Below are 22,182 nucleotides of genomic sequence, written 5' to 3'. Positions count from 1 at the left end.
CATTTTCTATTCCAGAGGGTTGTGGATACTCCATTGTTGAATACATTTAAGGCTGGGATAGGCAGATTGTTGATTCCTCATCGAATGAGGAGATATGGGGAACTAGTGAGAAAATGCAGTTGAAACCAAAGATCAGCCATCGTTGTGTTGAACGGTTGGGCAGTGTGGTCTACTCATGTTCCTATTTCTTATATTATCCTGGAAGGTATGCGGGGGGAATAGAATCAAAAATAGAATGGGAAGTGGTCTGTTAAGACATATTATGAAATATGGCCTAAAACTCAGTGTATAACAAATCAGAAACTGGGATTTTTGATCCCAGCTACATTGCAAATGGGAAAGTGCAGACGATTCAGGGCAAGACAAGCAAACAGAGAAGATAATGGTCAGCGAGCATAGAAGATAATGGTCACCCTTTTTACGACAATAGCTACTGTATTCAGGTACATTTTTAAAGGTTTGAGGCTTTTCAATGAGTTAGTGGGTGGGTAGTTGGTTTGGATTGGATATAGGTAGGTCTGTCAAGTGAGGGGTAGGTCAGTTGGGTGGGTATTTGGGTTAAGTAGTGCTTGAATAGTTAGGTTGCGAGGTGGTGGGGTTAGTTGGTTCATGGGTAATTGGAGCTGTGGATGGGTTGAGCTGATGATCAGATCGAAGGAAGTAATTGTTTGGGGTGTAGTTGAGTTGAGTTGGTGGGGGAATTAATTAAATAAGATTGTGAGGTGGTAGGTGTTGTGGTTAGGGGTTCAGTTGTGGTGTTCAGTTCAGTTATAATATCTCTCTGGCCATATTTTTGGTTACCTGTCTTCATATCACATGTGGCTTGGTGTCAAATTTTCTTTGATAACTTTCCTTTGAAGATATTACGACATTAAAGATGCAATATAAATGCATATCATTGTTGATATGCATTCCCTCCTGTACCTCCGATGTAACTTAACAAGCATATGTAAATAACTGACTTAAGCTTTCGTTCAAAGACAATGAATCCCATTTCCTTTATCTTAAACTCTACCAAATGCCTGTAGGGTGCAACTCTACTGCTCTCCCGGTCTGAAACTGGTAACTGTAGAGTGCAAAGTACCTCCATCAGCACCCAGGTTATACTGCTGACGAGGTCTCACAACACCAGGTTAAAGTCCAACAGGTTTATTTGGTAGCACAAGCCACTAGCTTTTGGAGCGCTGCTGCTTCATCAGGTAAGTGGGAGTTCTGTTCACAGTGCATATAAAGATACAAAATCAATTTACAAAATAATGGTTGGAATGTGAGTCTTCACAGGTAATCAAGTCTTAAAGGTACAGACAATGTGAGTGGAGAGAGGATTAAGCACAGGTTAAAGAGATGTGTACTGTCTCCAGCCAGGACAGTTAGTGAGATTTTGCAAGCCCGGACAAGTCATGGGGGTTACAAAGAGTGTGACATGAACCCAAGATCCCAGTTGAGGCTGTCCTCGTGTGCAGAACTTGGCTAATCTGCTCAGTGATTCTGCATTGTTGCGTTCACACTTTCATTTGGAGTGGGCTTGCAAAATCTCACTAACTGTCCTGTCTGGAGACAATACACATCTCTTTAACCTGTGCTTAATCCTCTCTTCACTCACGTTGTCTGTACATTTAAGACTTGATTACCTGTAAAGACTCGCATTCCAACCATTATTTTGTAAATTGAGTTTGTGTCTTTATATGCCCTGTTTGTGAACAGAACTCCCACTCACCAGATGAAGGAGCAGTGCTCTGAAAGCTTATGGCTTGTGCTACCAAATAAACCTGTTGGACTTTAATCTGGTATTGTGAGATTTATTACTGTGATTACCCCAGTCCAACACCGGCATCTCCACATCATGCATTAAGTATGCTTGCAACGTGCTCAAAATTGAACAAACTAACATTGCACTTTCAAAATCCATCTTCACAAAGTACTGTTGGTTCCTTTTCAGGTCAACACAATGGTCTCGTGGCTGTATTGGAAGGGCAAAAACTTCTGCTGGTGTTCTAAGCAACTTTTGCCATTTAACCAACACCAAACCATGTGTTATTAACATTCATGGGGTGTTGCTGTGTATTGCCGAATTTCTGACAATAATTAACTCGTGGTAAGCACTGGTCCACTGTAACCATTTTCTTGCTTCTGACCACAAGAACTGGACATATTCATGGGTATAACAGTGGCAAGTTTTTGTAATAAAACTCAGTGCATAATAGTTGGGCTGTTCTAAACTGATGGAACATTGAATGATGAAGTTATGTGATATGAAGTGGAGTCATTAGGGATGCCAGTCTGTTGTTGGTGAAACATCTGAATGTTTAACTGCAAAGTTCCTTTCTTTTTCATTTGGAGTGGAAAAGCATTGGCAGTATGACTGCAAGTGGCCTACTCTGGAGACTGCAGGGCTGTTTCTCTGCTGCTCACCAAATGTTTCTAAGTAGTTTGCAGACCACCTCAAAGGGACTGCTTATACTATGACAACGAATGAATTTGGTTGCTTCATTTCTTTAAAAACAAAGGGATCTCTTGAAGCAGTCCTTACAACATAAACAGAATTGTGTATCCAAGCAAAGAACTAGACTATATGCATATAAAATCTGATTTGTTCTGGCGTATATATTGTAGCCTGATCGCTTTAAGAATGACTAAGTAATTAAAGCCTGCTGGATTTGGTTACACCATTTTCCCTTGTCCTTGCTTTGATCTCAAGGATTATTTTTTTAAAACAAATCTGGCCTGTTATCTGATCCCTTGGATCATCTCAACAATCATCATTGCACTTATTAGCATTGTAATTACTAATTGCACTGAAGCAGTTTGTGTCCATATGCAGGAAGACTTGGACAACATTCATACATATATAAGGACATACAGATTAGATGAAGGAGTAGGCAATTTGACTCCTCGCGCCTGTTCTGCCATTCAATAAGATCAAGACTGTTCTGACTATAGCTTCAACTCCACATTCTGCCTAACCCCGATAACCTTTGACTCCTTTGTTGGTCAAGAAACTGTCTAATTCTGCATTAAAAATCTTCACTTTATTACAATCCCAGCTGATGTTCATATTGATAAGTCTGATTCCAGACTAAAACTTGGCTTGATAGATCCTAATTTTATTTATTAAATGTTGAAGAAAGCTACCGAACAAATTCACAGGAGTCTGCCGATGAACACAGAGGCACCACACTTCAAGATTCTTCAACAACCCATCCAAATGTTCATGATATGATGAGCTAACTAGACTCACAGAAACTCTGGGTGGAATTTTACTGCCCCATCAGAGCGGTGACAAGGTCAGTGGGGCTGTAAAATGTGGCCAGCCATTCTAAAGTCCATTTGGTGGGACTAGTCCCTCGCACTGGTGAGAGTTTCCATAACATTCCGTCCTCTGTCCTTGTCTCAAGGTTTCCCAATCTCCATGTTTGAATAACTCCCTTTTGAATTCTCTCCAGACATTGTTCCAGATCAGATGGTTTCAACAAGGATCCATTTCCAGGGATTCAAGACCAACATTAGATCTCCAACTACACTTGCTTCACCTTCCAATCCCACTTTCAAATTTTCAGCCATGCCACATAAAACACCACTGCTCCAGAGGGATACCTTTTCCATTATGGCCCACAAACAGAGTCACCAGCCTTTGGCTGCCTTCTCAGATCTTCGGGCCTTTGCTCAAGTCCACTTTGCTTCAAGTCTGTTCCCTGCAGCTTTGCCTTTAACTTGGAGCCCATCTCTCTGCTTGTTTCTCTCAAATTTACTTAGAGGTCTGTTCCTGATCTCTGCCCTTGTGCCTAACCTGAAATGTCTTTTGAGAGCGGTTTCTGATTCCTGTCAGACTTTCTTCTGGATTGCTCCCTGTCATTCTTTCTCCTTGTGTCCTGCTTCTTGGGATGCCTTCCTTCTAATGGTACCCCAGTTCAGATCATGCCATTTCATTTCTTTGTTCAGTTTCCTTCTACGCAAGTGAATAGGACTAGCTCCCAGTCTGAAGAATGAAAAGAACACTAACTGAGCATGTGTGGCTACTGGCAAAGATTCAGAAAAAGGTTCTCCTCTTCTCCATCTTAAATAGGAGATCTCTTGGTTTTTCAGCTGTGTTCTTTAGTTCTAGTCCTTCTCACAAGGGGAAATGTCCTTTCTGTAACCACTTTGCCAAGTGTAATGTTTCAGTAAAATCATTCTTCTAAACTCCAGTGAGTACAGGCCTTGAAATATATCCTTGTCCCCAACCTAGCTATCAATTTAATGAACCTTCTCTGAAAAGTTTCTAACACATTTATTTCCCTTCTCAAATGTGGAGACCAAAACTGTACACAGTATTCTTACCAAATCCTTGTACAACTGTAGGAAACATCTCTAATTTTATATTCTAGTTCCTTGGCAATAAAAAACAACATTCCATTTGCCATCCCAATCACTTGCTGTACCTATATATTAATTTTTCCTAATTCATGTACCGGGACACCCAGATTCTCCTGTACCTTTTAGAGTTCTGCAGTCTCTCTGCTTCAGTCTGGCTGCAAGCAAGACCCAGATCTTCCTGTCACTTGCCATTTCAACACAACATCCTGCTCTCATGTCCTCAAGTTTTCCCCTTTGCAGCGTTTCAGTAAAACCCAAAGTAAAGTGAAGGACTAGCACCTCACCTTCTGATTAGGCACATTCAGGACTTGACACTGAGTTAACCAAATTCAGACTGTAAACTCTCTCTCCCATTTTTATCACTATCCATTTATTTTCATTTCTTCTATTGATTCATTTTCCCACCCCCTATGTTATCCTCCTCCTCATCTTTTCTTTTTGTTACCACCATGTCCCCTCACCCCACCCCACCCCACCCCATGAGGGCATCTATTACCTGTTTAAGACTGTTCTTTGTTACAGTGCTTACCTTTTGTTCTGCCATTAACACATTCTGATCTCTTAATATGCTGCAATCAGCATCCTTCTTAGCCATGATCTCCACCATTTACGTTCCCTGTGTATTTTTGTCCAAGACGACTTTGTCAATGTCTCCCCAGCCTTCTATCCAGCCTCGGCTTCACCACCCATTCTATTTCCAGTGTTCTTTAGCTCTGAAAAAGAGTCATCCAGATTCGAACATTAGCTGTTTTCTCTCCACAGATGCTGTCAGACCTGCTGAGATTTTCTAGCATTTTCTGTTTTTATTGTCAGAAGACATTCCTACGGTCGAGAAGAAGGCCATTTAGTCCGCACTGACTCTCCAAAAAAGCATCTTGCCCAGATCTTGCCCTAACCCTGCGCCAGCCCACCTAAACTGCACATCTTTGCACTGTGGGAGGAAACTGGAGCACCTGGAGGAAACCCACACAGATGTGGGACAATGTGCAAACCCCACAGTCACCCAAAGCTGGAATCGAACCCAGGCTCCTGGCGCTGTGAGGCAGCAATGCTAACCTATGATTAGTGACTTGATTGGTTCTGCACAGCCAGGCACAAGTCATTTAACATCATGGACTCCAGGTTCAAAACCTAATGCTATAAATTAACCTCAATCTAGTGAGGGTTTTAAATGCACAAAATTTGGTTGTTTCATTGTTAACAATTTGCAAACTTGATTGTAGGGAATAAATGATTCTCAAATGTTGATTTGCTGCTGCCAGTGCTGCCTTGTCCTCGTCAATCTCATTTCTTCTAGTTAGTCACCATTTTGATTAGTTAGCTGAAAATGCCACCAGAATCCTGGTGCCTCCAAGCTCAGGTCATTGACTCAAAACAGCTATACATTCTTAGACCTTCAGCTGGCAGAACACAAAACAACAGCAGTCATGAAGCCATTATGCTTCATGCAATGTCCTCTCAGTAGGACAATATGTTCCGTTTATGATTTGCTGCCTGGGGCAACCTTGATAATTCTACAGTGTTTGTGATGCCAGACACCTAAGCTCTGCGATTTCCTCCCTAACACACTCTGCCTGTCTCTCCTTCTTAAAGATACTCCTTAAAACTTGACCAAGCTTTAGGTCACCTATTCTAATGTCCCATGCGGCTCATTGTAAAGTATTTGGCTATTAACATCCCTTGAGACGGTTTCCTGCGTTTAAGGTGCTATATGAATGCAAGTTGTTGTTGTTGAGACGATCATTTAAAGGCATACCATCCGTGTTCTTCGACTGTTTCTCAAGGAGGTTGAAGAGTGAATGCTGGCATTGCTATTAGGAGAGCAGGACTGCTTTTTTCATTGCTACGTAAGGTGCTGGTAATTGGTTGCAAGGTTCCCCTACTGTACAGCCTCTAACGTGACTGCTTAGATTAATGGGAGCAGGCTTCAGCAAGACTTGCAGACTGCGTGGCTTGAAATTGGAGAAGGGAAGTGTCTATAAACGTCTCGATTATACTGCATACAAACGCTTAGGGTTCCAGACAGTGAATTTCTTAAAGGATTTTTTTTAAACTTCTAGTTCCACGTTTGCCTGAAGATTAAAGCTTTTGGTGTATTCATTTTAGGCAAAACAAAAATCTGCTTCTGCTACATTTTATTTTGTTGGTTCAGACAGGCTAAATATTGACTTGGCTGCTACTAACTTGCGGTTCCTGTGACACGGGTGAGTTTTAGCAGCATTGCTTAGAATGTTTTATGGTGCTCTTAGTCAGCATTTCCTGATCTGATGGACAACGGCCAATGATTTAAGCATCCTGATGCCTTGGGATTTATATAGCATTCCTACCGAAATGCAGGGCTCTGCACCCTGGCGTGTGAAGAGGCAAGCATGGTGAATCTGTGTACACCAAGCCATGACCAGTGTACACCTCCATCAGCCAAGCCGAGTTGTGAGGGAATAAATCCGCATCCTACGTGGGGGAGAATGAAAAGTGCCATCCACGTGGATTGAAGAGGCTGCTCTTTTAATTTGCCTTTTGGAAGATGAAATGCTTCTCTCGGTATCTGCCTTACATCTTCAGACCTCCCAGTACAATCTTCTCCTCAAGCTGCTACACAGAAGGTAGTATAGAAGGGGGCGGAAAGCGGAGGACGTGTTGTATGGGTGGGGAATGAGGGGGGCAGCAGAAAGAGAATGAGATTTACTATGACATAACTGACATAACCGGAGTGCCTTCCTGCAGCTCTTATTTTAAAAATGTATAATTGTGAGTAAAGGCCTGCAGACGTGTTCAAAGCACTTGAAATTCTTCAACATGCAGACTTCCAAGACTATCATTTTAATTAAGGTGTCACTGTTAGGAAATGTGTTTTTTTAAGGGGAAAATAAGTCTTATGACTGTATGCAGCGACTCTTAAAACGGTTTAATTAGTTTGGCCAATTGCAGTATATTTTAATAACATCATGCTGCTCGTATACGATTCAGAGTGGAGAGCCTAACTAATGAATTATAAAGAAGAATGATAGAAAACATATTAAATATTGATGGAGAAAGTAGGGGTGAACTATTGAGTAGCTGGATGTGTATTACTACAGTAGTTTGTGCAGCCAGTCTCTCCGATTCTTAAAAAAAAGTCTGATGTAATCTGCCTTCAGTGTTTACATGTATATTTTGAGTTGCTGTTCTTTTGAAATGTGCGATTGACTATTACTGCTGACTATTTGGGTCAGGGCTTTGTAAAGCCCGTGACTCCACTCGCCAGATCACTTGCCACCAAACTTTCTCTATGGTTTCGTGCTCAGAAGCTGGAGGCGTCTGTAATGCCACTTTAATTCTTTGGCTGCACTATGTGCTTGCTATAACGATAAGGTGGCCAAGAGAGTTAAGCTGAGAGTGCAATTTCTACAGTCTAGTTAGAACAAGACATTGAAACATTGGACGCCACATAAAAAAATGTGTGCAGTAGACGGACAAACGGTCGTTGCTAGAAATAGTGAGATTATATAGATTGAAATGTTTCCTGTTGGGCTTCTTAGAACTTGGTGCTCTTTTGACCATAAACTGCTGTAGATAACATTTGTAGGATGAGTTCTTGCGAAGGAATTGGGGCGTCAGTTATTTGACAGTGAGTTTAGATGAATGAGAGCTTTCAATGCGATTTTTGAGGCCTGAAATTCTCATTATTTTCCAATAGGAAATGTATAACGAAGTGTTTGTTTCAGTTTGTCAGTAGAATGCTGATTCATGCACTGTTTCAGATTCTCAAACGGATTGTGCTTTTTCCTCATGCAGTGCCTATCTGGGTCACGACTAATGAAAAGCATGTAATGTGACTTTTCAGTGCCAAGGCTACAGCAGATTTCGACAGTGCAGCAGCGTGCTACTGTGAAACTCTCCACCCAAATTGATAAGGTGGGGTGTGCAGTATTGCTGCTGTGTTTATACACACACATACACGCACACACAAAATTCTTGTTTTGAAACATATGAACAATTTGACAGCAAACCAGAGAATGCTGGATGAAGTATGGTTTGGCATTGGAGAGTGGTGAAAGCTTTTTTTGCATGCATTGTGAAAATGGATATTTTGCAATTTGTGCAAAATCTGTTTGATTAATATGTCTCAAATATAACTGGCGGATCAGACCTTCTGAACTTGAGGCCTTTGTGATTGTTGGTCCATCTCACTTGTTTTTGTTCACGTGGAAATTGTCAACCTTCAACATTTAAACTGCTCAGTCTAAAGCATGGCCCTTCACTGCCTGCTGTGCTCACTCCTGATAATTACAGTGCTCAGGTCAGGATGCTTGAAGTTGTGTTTAGAATCTTAACCCTTTAGAATGCCAGCAACAATTTGTTCTCTGTGCCGGCTACTCTTTAACATGCCAGTGCATACTCTGTGAGACTTCAGCATCCTTCACTGCATAGACTGCAGGCAGATTTGAAAAGTTGACTTTCTATGGCAGGCAGATTTCAGTTCATAGAACATAGAACACTACAGCACAAACAGGCCCTTCAGCCCACAAGTTGCGCCGATCACATCTATACCTACTAAACCATAGACCTATCTATAACCCCCAATCCCATTAGATCCCATATACTCATCCAGAAGTCTTTTAAAAGACCCCAGCGAGTTCGCCTCCGCCTCCACCACCACCGACGGCAGCCGATTCCATTCACTCACCACCCTCTGAGTGAAAAACTTACCCCTAACATCTCCTCTGTACTTGCTTCCCTGCACCTTAAATTTGTTCAGTTTGACGATTACAGTGACATAGAAACAGATGGCGGCCAATCAGCCATACATTGTCTCGCAGAAATTTATTGATCTCTGATCTCATAAAATTAGTAAAACCATGCTCAATATTTGATTCATTTAATTTCTACAAAATTAGTCCTCGTAGTAAGAAAAGTTTGAAACAACTACGCTCCCTATCTTGATTTTTCCCCATTTTTGTTTTGTTTTGAATCATTTTTAGAACATTTCTAAATGAAATTGAAAACTCTCAACTTGCTCCCCTGCCCTTCATTTTGGACTTAGGCTTTTTGAGCCACAAGACAATGAAGGTGCGTTCTTGGTTGGGTTATGCTTGCATGCACCCGCAATAAATGGCAAGTATATTTAGGACAGGTGACCAAAAATTAGTTAAAGAGATTGTTATTAAAAAAAGTCTTAGAGGAGAGGTAGAGGGGTTTAGTGAGAGAATTGCTGAGGTTAGGGTCCTGGCAGAGGCAAAGTTCTGCTACCTGTTTTACAGTTGTGAAAAATCAGGACTGCAGAAGGGGCCAGGTTTGGGAGGTGCAGAAATTTCTGCCATTTGTGAGTTGGAGGACGTTACAGAGACAGAGGGGCAAGGACATGGGGGAATTTAAAAATGAGGCTAAGAATTCACAAAAATGGAACTGATATAGGTGAGTGAACACAGGGTTGGTGCATGAATGGATCTTGGTGTAAGTTAGGATATGGACAGCAAAGCTTTGGATGAGTTCAAGTTTCATTGTGGATTCAAGGACGTGAGGCTGGTCAGGAGAATATCGGAATAGTTGAGTCTAGCATTGATTGGATGAACTGAGGCAGCAGTGGTAAATATGGGAGAGGCGGATGTTGGCATCTGAGTCAATAGAATTCCAAATTTGCAAAATGGATTGGCTACATCTGTTGCCAGCAAAAAATGTCCGAATTACGATAGTAGCAAATCTATTACCCATGGAAAGACTGGGACTTGCTGAGATGAACAGTTTGAAAGAAATAGAGACAGCCCGCCCTCACTGCACCATAAGTCCATCTTCATGATGCTGCTGAAATTAAAGTTCAAGAACAACTTGAAAAAGCATAAGGATTATCAGTCATGCTAAGAATTAAGTCGCCAGTTACAGGACTAAAATATACTTGTATATAAATCATGACATACTTTATTCTCAATTTGCTGCATTTATTTGGATAATCTACTAAAGGTCTTGGTTTCTGTTGTTCAATGTTAGCCATTATAGTTGAATGATTGGCTGAGATTACATTAGCTGTAAATCATGAAGCAATTGGAACATATAAATAAGTTAAAAATAACTGGCTAGAAAATTGCTAGTGAGAAGCCAGTAGGAGTTTATGAAAACGACCAATTCTGCCTGATCGGTTTAGGAAAAACAACCAATAAAAATAAATACAAAAATGAACTGGTGAACCAACTCACTTGTTGCTTGTTGAAAACTTTTCGTTTGTCATTTCTTTTTTAAATTCACTTCAGGAATTGAAATTTCAAATATCCAAAAGAAGGTTTTAATCAGAACATAAATATTTATTACTTTTTGATTAAATTTATCGATTTGAGCTTTTGTCTTTCAAGACCTTCGCTGTGAGGTTTTATGACCATTCCTCAGTCCAATCCGTGTCTCGACTTCAATGGAGCACACTTTTCTTTCCCCTGTGTAGTTGAATGGATTCTGAGAATGTGCATTTAATAACATCCCTCAACCTGTATCAGTAGGTTGCTCTGAGTTGAATTAAATTAATACTTTAAGCCTGGTGAGAATTTATGATTTTATTTGTTTTTCGCAAAAAAGATTTTTGTAGTAAATTTAAATCACTTTCACATTTGAAATGTGAACAAATGCTCCTCGTTTAATATGAACTGCTCACAGGTGAGATGTTTAATAACACCCATGGTTTATTTTGTTGTTTGTTGTAAAGCAGAGGTGTTTAATTGCTTAACTGTTTCAGAGCAGAAACTGAAGGCAAGAAATGGCCACTATTTGGAAAGCAGGAGGAGGTGTTTGACAGTCAAGGAAACCACAGGCAAGTTTGTGGAGGGGCCTCATCAGTAGGGATAATATGACAGGCCAGGCCCCTGATGGTACTATAGTTGACCAGGGCAGTTTAATGTAAATTCTTCCAGCCCCGACTGCACCCCCAACCACCCCACATCTTCTCTGCCCATGCTTCCAGACTCTGCCACTCAAATATGGGTCTTTACTGTAATGCCAGATCACATTATTCAACTCAATGAATATTAACTGCTTAAACATCCTTTCCTGTAGAGCCTGATCTGAATACTGCCCTCTGCTCGGAGATCCTGGAATCTCCCATATTCCATACCTCAGAATTCTTCACCCAGTGATCTCAGGTTTTTCCCAGTGTTTCCACAGCACCCTCTATTCAGTTGATCTTACATCTGGACGTCCCTATCTCCCACTTCACCATCACCACCACCTCCCACCCCAACCCATCCAGTGATCACAGATCTTGGACTGTTAAATCGACGAACCAAATAATGCTACTCTGCATATAGTGATACTGCAGATCCAAGCCAAAATGATATTTGGATAACCTTCTTCATTAGTCACAGCTAGAAACGGATTGATTTTACACATTTTTATATTATGTATCTATCCTCCACTCACTACATTTTTGCCAGCGAAATAATCCTGTTTTTACTGGAGAGATTTGGCTGTAACTCAGTCTATCTTGAGTCCTGCGATAAGTCAGTCCTGCCTCCAACTCATTAGTTAACACAGTGGGGGCTGCGTTTTGTCATGGAGATGGTAAACAGTGGTTTGTCTCAGGAAACTGATTTCCAGTTCAGATATTTTGCTTAGGAAAAGCCCTTAATTGGTATGGAGACAGACTTCCTGTCCACGTTGAGCCAGTGGGGGTGGGAACGAAGGTGGGTCAGATGAAATATGGCACTCATTTAGCACGAGGTGAAAGAGAAGAGGGAGATGACACTGAACAGAGAGTTCAGTATCATCTCACACCCAGTCACTGAGGCTGCTGATTTCCTGAGGTAGCAATCTGTGATATTTGCCAAAGGGAAGTGAGATGTTTTTAATGCTGGAAGCTGTGAGGGCGAGAAGGGATGCTGTCTTCCCGTAAAGTCGTAGGAGGAGGCCACCTCTTTCTACAGCAGGGGCTTCTATCTTCTGTGTCATCTCTCTCTTCTCCTCTTTCACGTCTTGCTCCTCCCCAATCAACTGTCACCAGGGTCTCATTGTCTTTGAGATCCATAACTCTCTGGTAGGGCCATATTAGGGAGTGTGCAACAGACCATCACAATGACCAAGACCCTTTTAGGAGGGCACTGGAGACACTACCTAACTGGTCCAGCTATTGGAATTGCACATTCAGAAGCTGGATGGCTTGTTCACTTGGGGGAAGATTGCATTGGTCATATTGTCTCTGTGCCTGTTTCAGGGGTTCATGAAACAGGGTGTCTTGTCTCCTAAGATCCATCCAAATAAAGGTTAGGGTTAAGATCTGAGGCAACCTGGACTGGCAAAAGAGATCACGGCAGCGACCAGGAAAGTGAGTGCAGATATCTAGAAATCTCTTGTGGTTGCAGATCAGTCAGATGTTGAGACTCTTATCTGGGAAGCTTGTTTGGGATGAGGAGCTTGCTGGTTCAATTTGGTTCTTCACATCAGCTCCAGCCTCTTTACTGGTGGAAATGGTGAGGGACTGGTGCTGCCAACTCCCCACTGAGTTAAAATTCTGCCTGCGTTTATAAGTTTTAAAAAAAATAAGCTACACATCAAACATGACCAACTATATTGATTGGCCGTAGAATTCTTCTAATCATTTTAGCACTTTTACCAGTAAGTAAAAATTCAGATTGTGTGTCTGTATAAACAGTATTTCTGTTTGTTATTTAATCTGAAAAAGCCTTGGTGTTAAACTAAAGAGTAAATATAAGCTGGATAGTTTCTTAAATGCAGAAAGTAAACAAACCTGACAGTCTTTACTCACTCCAATTAAAGATTTTTTCTGCAAAAATAAGAGTGGAATTTTGAAATCTTAGGCAAACAACTTCTAATTACTACCATCTGAGTTTAGTTGATGGCTAGAAAATGTAAATATTATAATTAGTAGAGAGGAAGAGAGCTGATCAGGGATATGTCCATGCACCAACCGCTCAAGTCAATACTATATAGTGTTGCTTCCTCCTCCTCCCAATTCCAATAAGCAAATGTCCATTGACTCTCTTTAACATCAACAGAATTTTGAGGCAAACCTTACTACATAGCTCCCTCTTCCACAGCGATGCTGGCCCAAAAAAACCTCCCATACCAGAGGTTTATGCTGGATTCTGCTTCTTGTGCTGTGAAATGCCAGAACTGCTCCTCTGTGTGGTGACAAAGCCCAGATTTGCCTCTTGTCATCACCCATGCAGTTAATCCTAAACTTTCATTCTGAGTGATGTGAAACCTCCAACTTGGAGCACTTTGCAAACCATTTTACTATATTTTCAGTTTTGAAAGTTTTCTATAAAAGCATTAATACAGGAATAAATATAAAATAAAGATCATTTTGGATTTTCGTAGAATAATGGATAGTCCCTGAGTTTGATCCTCAAGATCAATGCATGGACTTTCTCAGCCAGTATAAATCTGGGCTCTGCCATTAACAGACCACTTGATATAAAGCAGCAAATATCTTGATCATAATTAGCAATGCCTCAGGAGATAAGATTATTCAATCTTTCATTTACTTGTTCCCTTTACACATACATTCTAAAAATTTTGGAACTAGGGCTAATGGTTTGCAGACAATCAAGCAGAAATGAATGAGCAATGCAAATTGACTTGAAAGTTAAAGGTTTCAGGGAGAATGCTGTAAAATTTGGTTTGATGGCGACAGTGGGAAAATGAATAAATATTTAACTCCCAGTTTTCTTCTTGCAGCAATGGGAAGCAGGGGATTGATAACTTATCCATTGTTAGTGATCAGGAAGAGGAGGGAAATGTTCAGTTTGGAGCTATTAGCCATGGCTCAGTTGGTAGCACTCTCAAGAAGTGCAGACATTTCTGTTGGAAGTGCCTGCCATTAATCTGTTCCAGCAATCACCATGATTCTTGTAGCCATGGGAAACTGGAGGGCTTCCCACTGGTGTTAGCAGAGTCTATCAGGTAGGATTCTCCTGGCCCCTTCTATCCCTGGCAGATCTGAAGCTGACCCCTGGCAAGCACACCTGAGATCAATATCTGTATTCTTACCTGTCAGGTGTGCAAATTCTAAAGTAACTAAGTCACTATAACCTCCATGCCCCTGGTCACCTGGCAGGATTTTAAATCATTGCAGCACTCCAGTCTGCAACAGAGATTTTTTCTCCCTGTCAGAAACTGCATGTGAGAGAAGACCCCTTCGAAGTTCTCTGACAGAGAAGAGATGTAAATTTCACCTGGGGGTTGTGGGGGGGGGGGGGGGGGGGGCTCTCCACAGCTGTGCACTCAGCCAAATGTATGCACACAGGTTTGATTTGAAGTTGCTGAGGCTTCCCAGCAAGCTGAAATCATTGCACTTTGATCTGTAGCAAATTCAATGTGCAGTGTCTTGTAAAAGATTCAGTTGCCAGCTCAATAGATTTTTTAGCATTCTCCAGTGTTTCTTTTTATTTCCTTTCACAGTTAAATGCACCTCCAAGTACTCCATTGATCCCGAGGGCAGTGTTGACAGAGTCTAATCCTGATTGATAGCCTGTAGTTTTACTTTCTCAAATTGACTTCTCTCAGGTCAGAGGGCTTCAAAAGGGTCTGCTCTCACCTGCGGTTTCTGACAGGAAGATAGAAAAATTTCCACTGCAGAATGGAGTGCTGCAATGATTTAAAACCCTGCCAGGGGGCCTAGAGGTTAAAGTGACCTGGTCACTTCAAAATTTGCACAGCTGATAGGCAGGAGTGCAGATATTGATCACAGGGCTGCCTGAAATTATCATGATGTGGAGACGCCGGCGTTGGACTGGGATAAACACAGTAATAAGTCCAACAGGTTTACTTGGTAACACAAGCCACTAGCTTTTGGAGCGCTGCCCCTTCATCAGGTGAATCACTTTAACATGGTGTTGGACTTTAACCTGGTGTTGTGAGACTTCTTACTGTGAAATCACCATGCCAGAGATGATCTTCAGGTCTGCCAGGACTAAAAGGGTAAAAAGTCTGACAACACCAGGTTTTAGTCCAACCTATTTATTTGATAATATACTCGCAAGCTTTCGAGGGGTTACCCTCTTCGTCAGGTGAATGGAGAGTTCTGGCCTCAGACAGAGCATATAAAGCACAGACAGTTTAGAGATTACTGATTAAAATGCGAATCCTTACACCTAACCTGCTGTTCAAGACCTGAAGTGGCTGATAATGTGAGTGGTAGGAGCACTGATCACAGTTTAAAGAGATGTGTATTGTCTCCAGACAGTACAGTAAGTGAGGTTTTGCAAACCCAGGCAAGTCACGGGGGTTACAGATAGTGCGACATGAACCCAAGATCCCTGTTGAGACCGTCCTCATGTGTGCGGAACTTGGCTATCAGTCTCTGCTCAGCGACTCTGCGCAGAGTCGCTGAGCAGAGACTGATAGCCAAGTTCCGCACACATGAGGACGGTCTCAACAGGGATCTTGGGTTCATGTCGCACTATCTGTAACCCCCGTGACTTGCCTGGGTTTGCAAAACCTCACTTACTGTACTGTCTGGAGACAATACACATCTCTTTAAACTGTGATCAGTGCTCCTACCACTCACATTATCAGCCACTTCAGGTCTTGAACAGCAGGTTAGGTGTAAGGATTCGCATTTTAATCAGTAATCTCTAAACTGTCTGTGCTTTATATGCTCTGTCTGAGGCCAGAACTCTCCATTCACCTGACGAAGAGGGTAACCCCTCGAAAGCTTGCGAGTATATTATCAAATAAATAGGTTGGACTAAAACCTGGTGTTGTCAGACTTTTTACTGTGTTTACGCCAGTCCAACGCCGGCATACCCACATCAGGACTAAAAGGGGCAGTCCAGCCACAACAACCACCCCACCCTCATTCTGGCAGAGAGAGGCAAGGTTAACCCCTTTCCCCCAGCCTGAGCCCACCCAACCCTAGGATCATTTGAGGGACTGGTCCTTTGCAGCTTGGCAGCAGCAGAGGGACATATGATCACTGGACCTAGCTCTTTGATCTCACCTTGGCCATCAGGCCAGAGTGCTAGGGTGCAGTGCACTTTTGGCACTGCCAAACTTTGGCCTGAAGGGAGGCTGAGTTGGGGGTTCTGAAGGGAGTGGGGGCCTGAGTCAGGAGCCTATCGGGGTCAGGCCAGATAACCCTCATGCCTGTGTGGTGTGGGGTGGGGAGGGAAGGTATGCCTCTCGTTGCTCTAAGGGGTTGGTGATTTTCTTTGTCCCTATAGTATGCTCATTGGGGGTGCCTTTAATTGACCCTGTGGTCACATGAGCCACACACCACTTTAATAAAAAGAATGCCATTGCATTCTCAGGATGTTCCTAAGCACTTTACAGGCAATGGGTTACTGTTTGAAGTCACCATTAAGCAGCCACCTTGCACATGACAGAAGCCTCAACAACAGCTAATCTGTTTTTGGTGGTGTTGGGTTTGGGGTAGAAGTGTTGGCCAAGGCTCCTTTATTGTTCTCTGAATTGTGTCATCTGTGCTTGCTGGAAGATCCAGAGAGATACACATCTGGTCATAGAGTCATAGAGGTTTACAGCATGGAAACAGGCCCTTTGGCCCAGCTCATCCATGCCACCTTTTTTTTCAACCCCTAAGCTAATCCCAATTGGCTGCATTTGGTCCATATCCCTCTATACCCATTGTACCCATGTAAATATCTAAATGCTTTTTAATAAATGTTAACGTGGCACAGTCTGCAGTGATTGTGCTCGAGCCCTAAAGTAAGCCTTCAGCTCACGGCTTTGACTCTGAGGCAAGAATGAACTGGTTATTTGTGGAAAGAAATGGAAATATAGCCTTTAATTGTCCTATTTTACTTGGGGGTTTCCCGACATTCTGTAACACAGAGCAAAACGGCAGCTGTGTGCAAAGACCCTTGAAATGGAAATTTATAACCTGCTGCACTTCGACATGAATTGGAGCGTTTCAGCATGTTGTGATTTGGGAGATAATTACCTGAAAGAGTTATTATAGAATTGTTGTGTTTTTTTTTACACTTCTAACATTGTTTTGTCCCACTGACCAATCCTCCAACCATATTGAGCTCATTGTATTTGAACATGAGAGTGACAGTTTATGGAAGTGACACTTTATAATTGTTCATGTTCTCCATATTTGGCATGGTAGCACAATGGCTAGCGCTGCTGCTTCACAGCTCCAGGGACTCGGGTTCAATTCCTGGCTTGGGTCACTGTCTGTGTGGAGTTTGCATGTTCTCCCCGTGTCTGCATGGATTTCCTCTGGGTGCTCCAAAGATTTGCAGATTAGGTTGATTGGCCATGCTAAGTTACCACTTCGTGTCCCAAGATGTCTAGCTTAGAAGGATTAGTGGGTGAATATGTGTGGATATGGGGATGGGGCCTGGGTGGGATTGTGGTCGGTGCAGACTCAATGGGCTGAATGGCCTCTTTCTGCACTGTAGGGATTCTATGATAATCAGCCAGCACCAGGTGTAATGTGACATAGGGAGAGTTGGAGGATATTGGCACATTGACACAAAGGTGACATGGTTGCATGCAATGCCAGAATGTTTGTGAAAGCTTTTGTTTAAACTATTAGTGCATTGTTCATAGGAAAAGTGGGAACAGGAGTGGAACAATCAATCCTCCAGCCTGTTCCATCATTTAATGAGATTATGACCAATGTGCATCTTATCTCCCATTTATCTGCCTTGATTCTCTCGCCCTTTGCCTAACAACAAATTCACTGGCTTGAAATTTTTAATTGGGCCTGAACAACATTTTGGGGAAGTGTACAAATTTCCACTCCCCTTTGTCACCATCAAGCAACCTCCTTCTAATTTTATGCTTTTGCCTGTTTGTTCTTGACTTGTCCTGCCAGAGAAATTAGTTCCCCTGTCTCCCTTACTGTTGATCATCCAAAACTCCCCAATTAGATCAACCTGTAACTTTTAAACTCAAAGAAATGCAAACCTAACCTATGTAACCTACCCTCCCACCTGTGTCATTCCGATGAATGTGTGCTGCACCCCCAACTTGAGTTTGGAACAGGATAGTGTAAGTTCTGTCTGAGCAGGCAGACCTGCTTTACTCAATGAGCCTGACACCATACAGACTAAACCCAGCCAGGGTTAAAAACTGCTCAGGCTCATTTTGAGCACCTAGGCATTTTGTAAACACACTGCAGAGCCTCCCTAATGCTTTGAGAGAATGCAAACAACCAGTAAAAGAGAAATTTTGCTGATTGTGTTAAATGAACAATATTGATGCAGCTACCTGTTATATCTCAGTTGATTTTTAAAGTCATTGGAAATGAACAACATGAAAGATGCTTGATGGACGGGAGAGTCGATATTTATACCCCAGCTGCAAGTCAAAGTTGCCTTTGTAGAAGATGAGATCTCCCTTCTGGCAGGCAATATGTGCAGGTCTCAGTATTACAGGTTTTTCACTGGCACCTTCCACTTCCGTGCAACTACTGGTCTCCAGGTAGGGGTGCATGTTGCCCCGCTTGTGAGATCACTGGCCCTCTAAAACTGGGCCTACAGGATGCCTGGACACAGTAAATCACAACAGAAACCTGTGTGTTTAATTTTGTAGTCTCACCGTCTCCTCCACTTACCCCATGATTCTGCCTTATTAGGTTATGCATATTAACCACTCTGATTAGGCCTTTTTTAAATCGTGCTGTGCAACTGGGTAGAGAAAGATTCTTTCAGATGAATTTAAATAACATTGCTGTTGCCCAGACAGGAACAGCTTTTAATGCTCACACTGATGCCAATGGCAGGTTTCCCGTTTGAAGGATGGTCTTTGTAAAGCGTATAACTTGTGACCTTGATGTTGAAACATGGAATGCTGTGGCACAATTATTTTAATTTAAAACTTTAGTTTTTTTTGTTAGTCCTCCAATTCTTAGTGATTGTCTTTTTGAGATTAATAAAAAAATCATCAATGCTCTTTTAGTTTTTTTACACAATTGTGGCAGTATGTCATAGTGCAATGTATCAAAAATTGAGGCTTAACAGAATATCTGTACTAGAGACAAATGTAATTGTTGTTGCTTAAAGTTTAATTATTGCAACTATAATTACAAATCAAAATTTGAAAGAACTATATAAAATATTCTATCACAAAAAAGATATACTGGCATTGGAGAGGATGAGGGAAGATTTCCAAGGCTGATGCCAGAAATATGTGGATATTAGGAAAGGATTGACAGGTTTGATCACTCTTGAAAAAGATAGCTGCGGGGTGACCCAATTATAAAAGATATCGATAGAATGGACACAGACTGTTTCCTCTTGTGAGGAAGAGCTTAACTAGAAGCCATTAATACATGATTGCCATCAAGAAGTCCAATAGGAAATTCAGAAAAAAAACTTCTTCAATCAAAGAATGGTGAGAATGTGGAACTTGTTACCACAAGAAGTGGTTGAAACAAATAGTATAGATGCATCTTAAGGGGAAACTAGATAAGCATGTGAGGGAGAAAGAAATAGATGATTATGATGATGGCTGGGAGAAATACCAGATGTGGACTGATTGGGCCAATTCTGTAGCATATATCTTATGTAAATGGTTAGAATGTGGAACTCATTATTACAAGGTGTAGCTGAGGCATATATCATAGGTGCATTTAACACGAAGTGCATAAATGAGAAAGGAATAGAAGGTTATGTTGATGTGCGAAATGAAGGAGGTTGGGCAGAGGCTCGTGGAGAATTCACACCAACATGGACCTGTTGGGCGGAATATAATGTTTCTGCACTACACATTCTATCTTTCAAGTGATGCTTCAACGCTGCCTGTTCCAGAGGCTACATTGAGGAGCTGGGATTGTCCACTTCAGTTTCTTGTGGTTATGGATTGACACTGTAATCCATAAGAATCATTAAACAGCACCTTCCAAACACATGACCTCTACCACATTGAAGGACAAGGGCAGCAGATGCATGGGGACACCACCATCTGCAAGTTTCCCTCCAAATCAGACTCCTGACTTGGAATAATATCGTCTTCCCTTAACAATGTATCACACTTGTGACATATGCACACGAGCATATAAAGATAATGGACATTATTATTTTTTTAAAAGAGTGATCAAGTGGGGCATATGGAGAATTTACCTGGATCCAGTATGGAGTGCAGAGGATTGGGTGATTTTTTTTTTGTGATTTTCTGCACAAAGAGCTAACTTGCATCTCTGAAAAGTCAGTATAATGTAACTATCTGTGGATAGAGTACCCTCGCCATGAAAAGGCATTCTGAACACAAAACTGAATTTACAGCTCCGATTGTCAGAATATTTTCGGAAACTCAAAAGCAATGTCCCTCCAGGCTTGATAGCTATGAGCTCGAAACCTAAAGGAGGTAGGGAGAAATAAGTTTATCACAAGGTGTGAACAGCCACCATTCATCCTCTATTGTGTAACAATGCTGTCTAATGTCATATCATCTGTGTAGCTAATAGAGTGATTGTATAGTCACATGATTGAAACTGACAAGACATTACTCATCTTACAACTCCAGGGAGAAGCCAAAGACAAGCTAGAATTCACCAATAAGAGAGGCATTTCTGACTAACAATTGGTCAATTTGGGAAGGGGCAGAGGGACTGATTTGGTTTTACCTGCAAAAGCTATATCTCTTTTTAGAACCATGGAATCTCAGAATCATAGAATCCCTACAGGGGATGAGGAAGAACATAGAACATAGAACATAGAACATTACAGCGCAGAACAGGCCCTTCGGCCCACGATGTTGCGCCGACCAGTTACAAAAACAATGACCCACTAGCCTATACCAATCCCTTTTCGTCCATAAACCTATCCAGAGATCTCTTAAACGCCCCCAAACTAGACGCATTTACAACTGCAGCAGGCAACTGAAGAGGCCACTAACATTGAGTCTGCACTGACTCTGTGAAGAGCATCTTTTCCAGGCCCTATCCCTGTAACCCCATGCAATTATTATGGCTAATCTGGCCTACACATCTTTGACGTGTAGGGGTAATTTTGCATCTAATCTGCATCTTTGGACTGGGAAGAAACCGGAGCACCTAGAGGAAACCCACGCTGACACAGGGAGAACATACAAACTCCACAAAGTCACCCAAGACTGCAATTGAACCTGAATCTCTGGCGCTGTGAGGCAACAGTGCTAACCACTGTGCCTTTTTCTGCAGGAGCTCAGAAAACCCAGAGATTTCCAGCTGCCATTCACCTTGAAAGAACCACAAAGTAGGACTCCATCCAGGCCTGCAGCAAGTTCATCCTAATTAAAACTTGTGATATGTTTCTTGTTATTTCTAATTACAGGTGTCATCTGTAAAAGGCATCTTTTCTTGTGTGTATGTGTCTGTGTTGTTGAGAGAGTGTGTTTTGTTGTATTTACATTTTGTGTGTTGTTTGAATAAGTATTTATATTTTCTGATTTAACTTACCAGAAAGCATGTTTTGTGTCTGTTCTTTAATATCACAACACTTGAAAGCTTCAGACAAAAATAAACATTATGTTGTAGACAACTGAGAGGTGAGGACAAAGGGGAACAGTTATTTCACATCTTTCCACATTTGTAACAGTTGACACCACCATTTCTGAGTCTCTCACTACCAACAACCTGGGAGTTTCCATTAACCAGAAACTGAATTGGACTAGCCATATAATTACTGTGGCTACAAGAGCAGATCAGAGCCAGGGATTCTGTGGCGAGTAACTCACCTCTTGACTGCCTAAAGACATCCACAAGGCACAGGTCAGGAGTGTAGTGGAATACTCTTTGCTTGTCTGGATTAATGCAACTCCAACAACAATCAAGGGTGTCCTAATGATGTATCAAATAGCATGTTCATTTCACTGTTCACAACAGGCAAAGTACTGACCAGACCCAACCAGCCTGTGCTTGCAAACTCAGAACGTAGTGTCCAACATTAGATATGATTACAT

At 41.8% G+C, this 22,182-nt stretch overlaps 1 protein-coding gene across 2 annotated transcripts in view; it reads left to right on the top strand.

The window, feature by feature from the left end:
- LOC145351957 (serine/threonine-protein phosphatase 2A 55 kDa regulatory subunit B beta isoform) overlaps window positions 1-22,182 on the top strand; it is a 512,592-nt gene that overhangs the window by 90,193 nt on the left and 400,217 nt on the right. Inside the window, exon 1 of one of the 2 annotated variants that reach the window (XM_080201785.1) lies at window positions 6,808-6,956. The exons of the other annotated variant lie outside the window; for it this stretch is intronic. Within the exon in view, the coding sequence (XP_080057911.1) occupies window positions 6,878-6,956 (79 nt within the window). The 5' untranslated portion in view covers window positions 6,808-6,877. Of the gene's footprint in view, window positions 1-6,807; window positions 6,957-22,182 lie in introns of those variants that run through there. 2 annotated transcript variants of the gene reach the window in all.

This window comes from Carcharhinus amblyrhynchos, chromosome 13, assembly GCF_965287045.1.
Source record: "Carcharhinus amblyrhynchos chromosome 13, sCarAmb.v2.hapA, whole genome shotgun sequence".
Classification (NCBI taxonomy): Eukaryota; Metazoa; Chordata; class Chondrichthyes; order Carcharhiniformes; family Carcharhinidae; genus Carcharhinus; species Carcharhinus amblyrhynchos.
The sequence above is the reverse complement of the archived record's forward strand: the minus strand, read 5'-3'. Positions and strand labels throughout refer to the sequence as shown.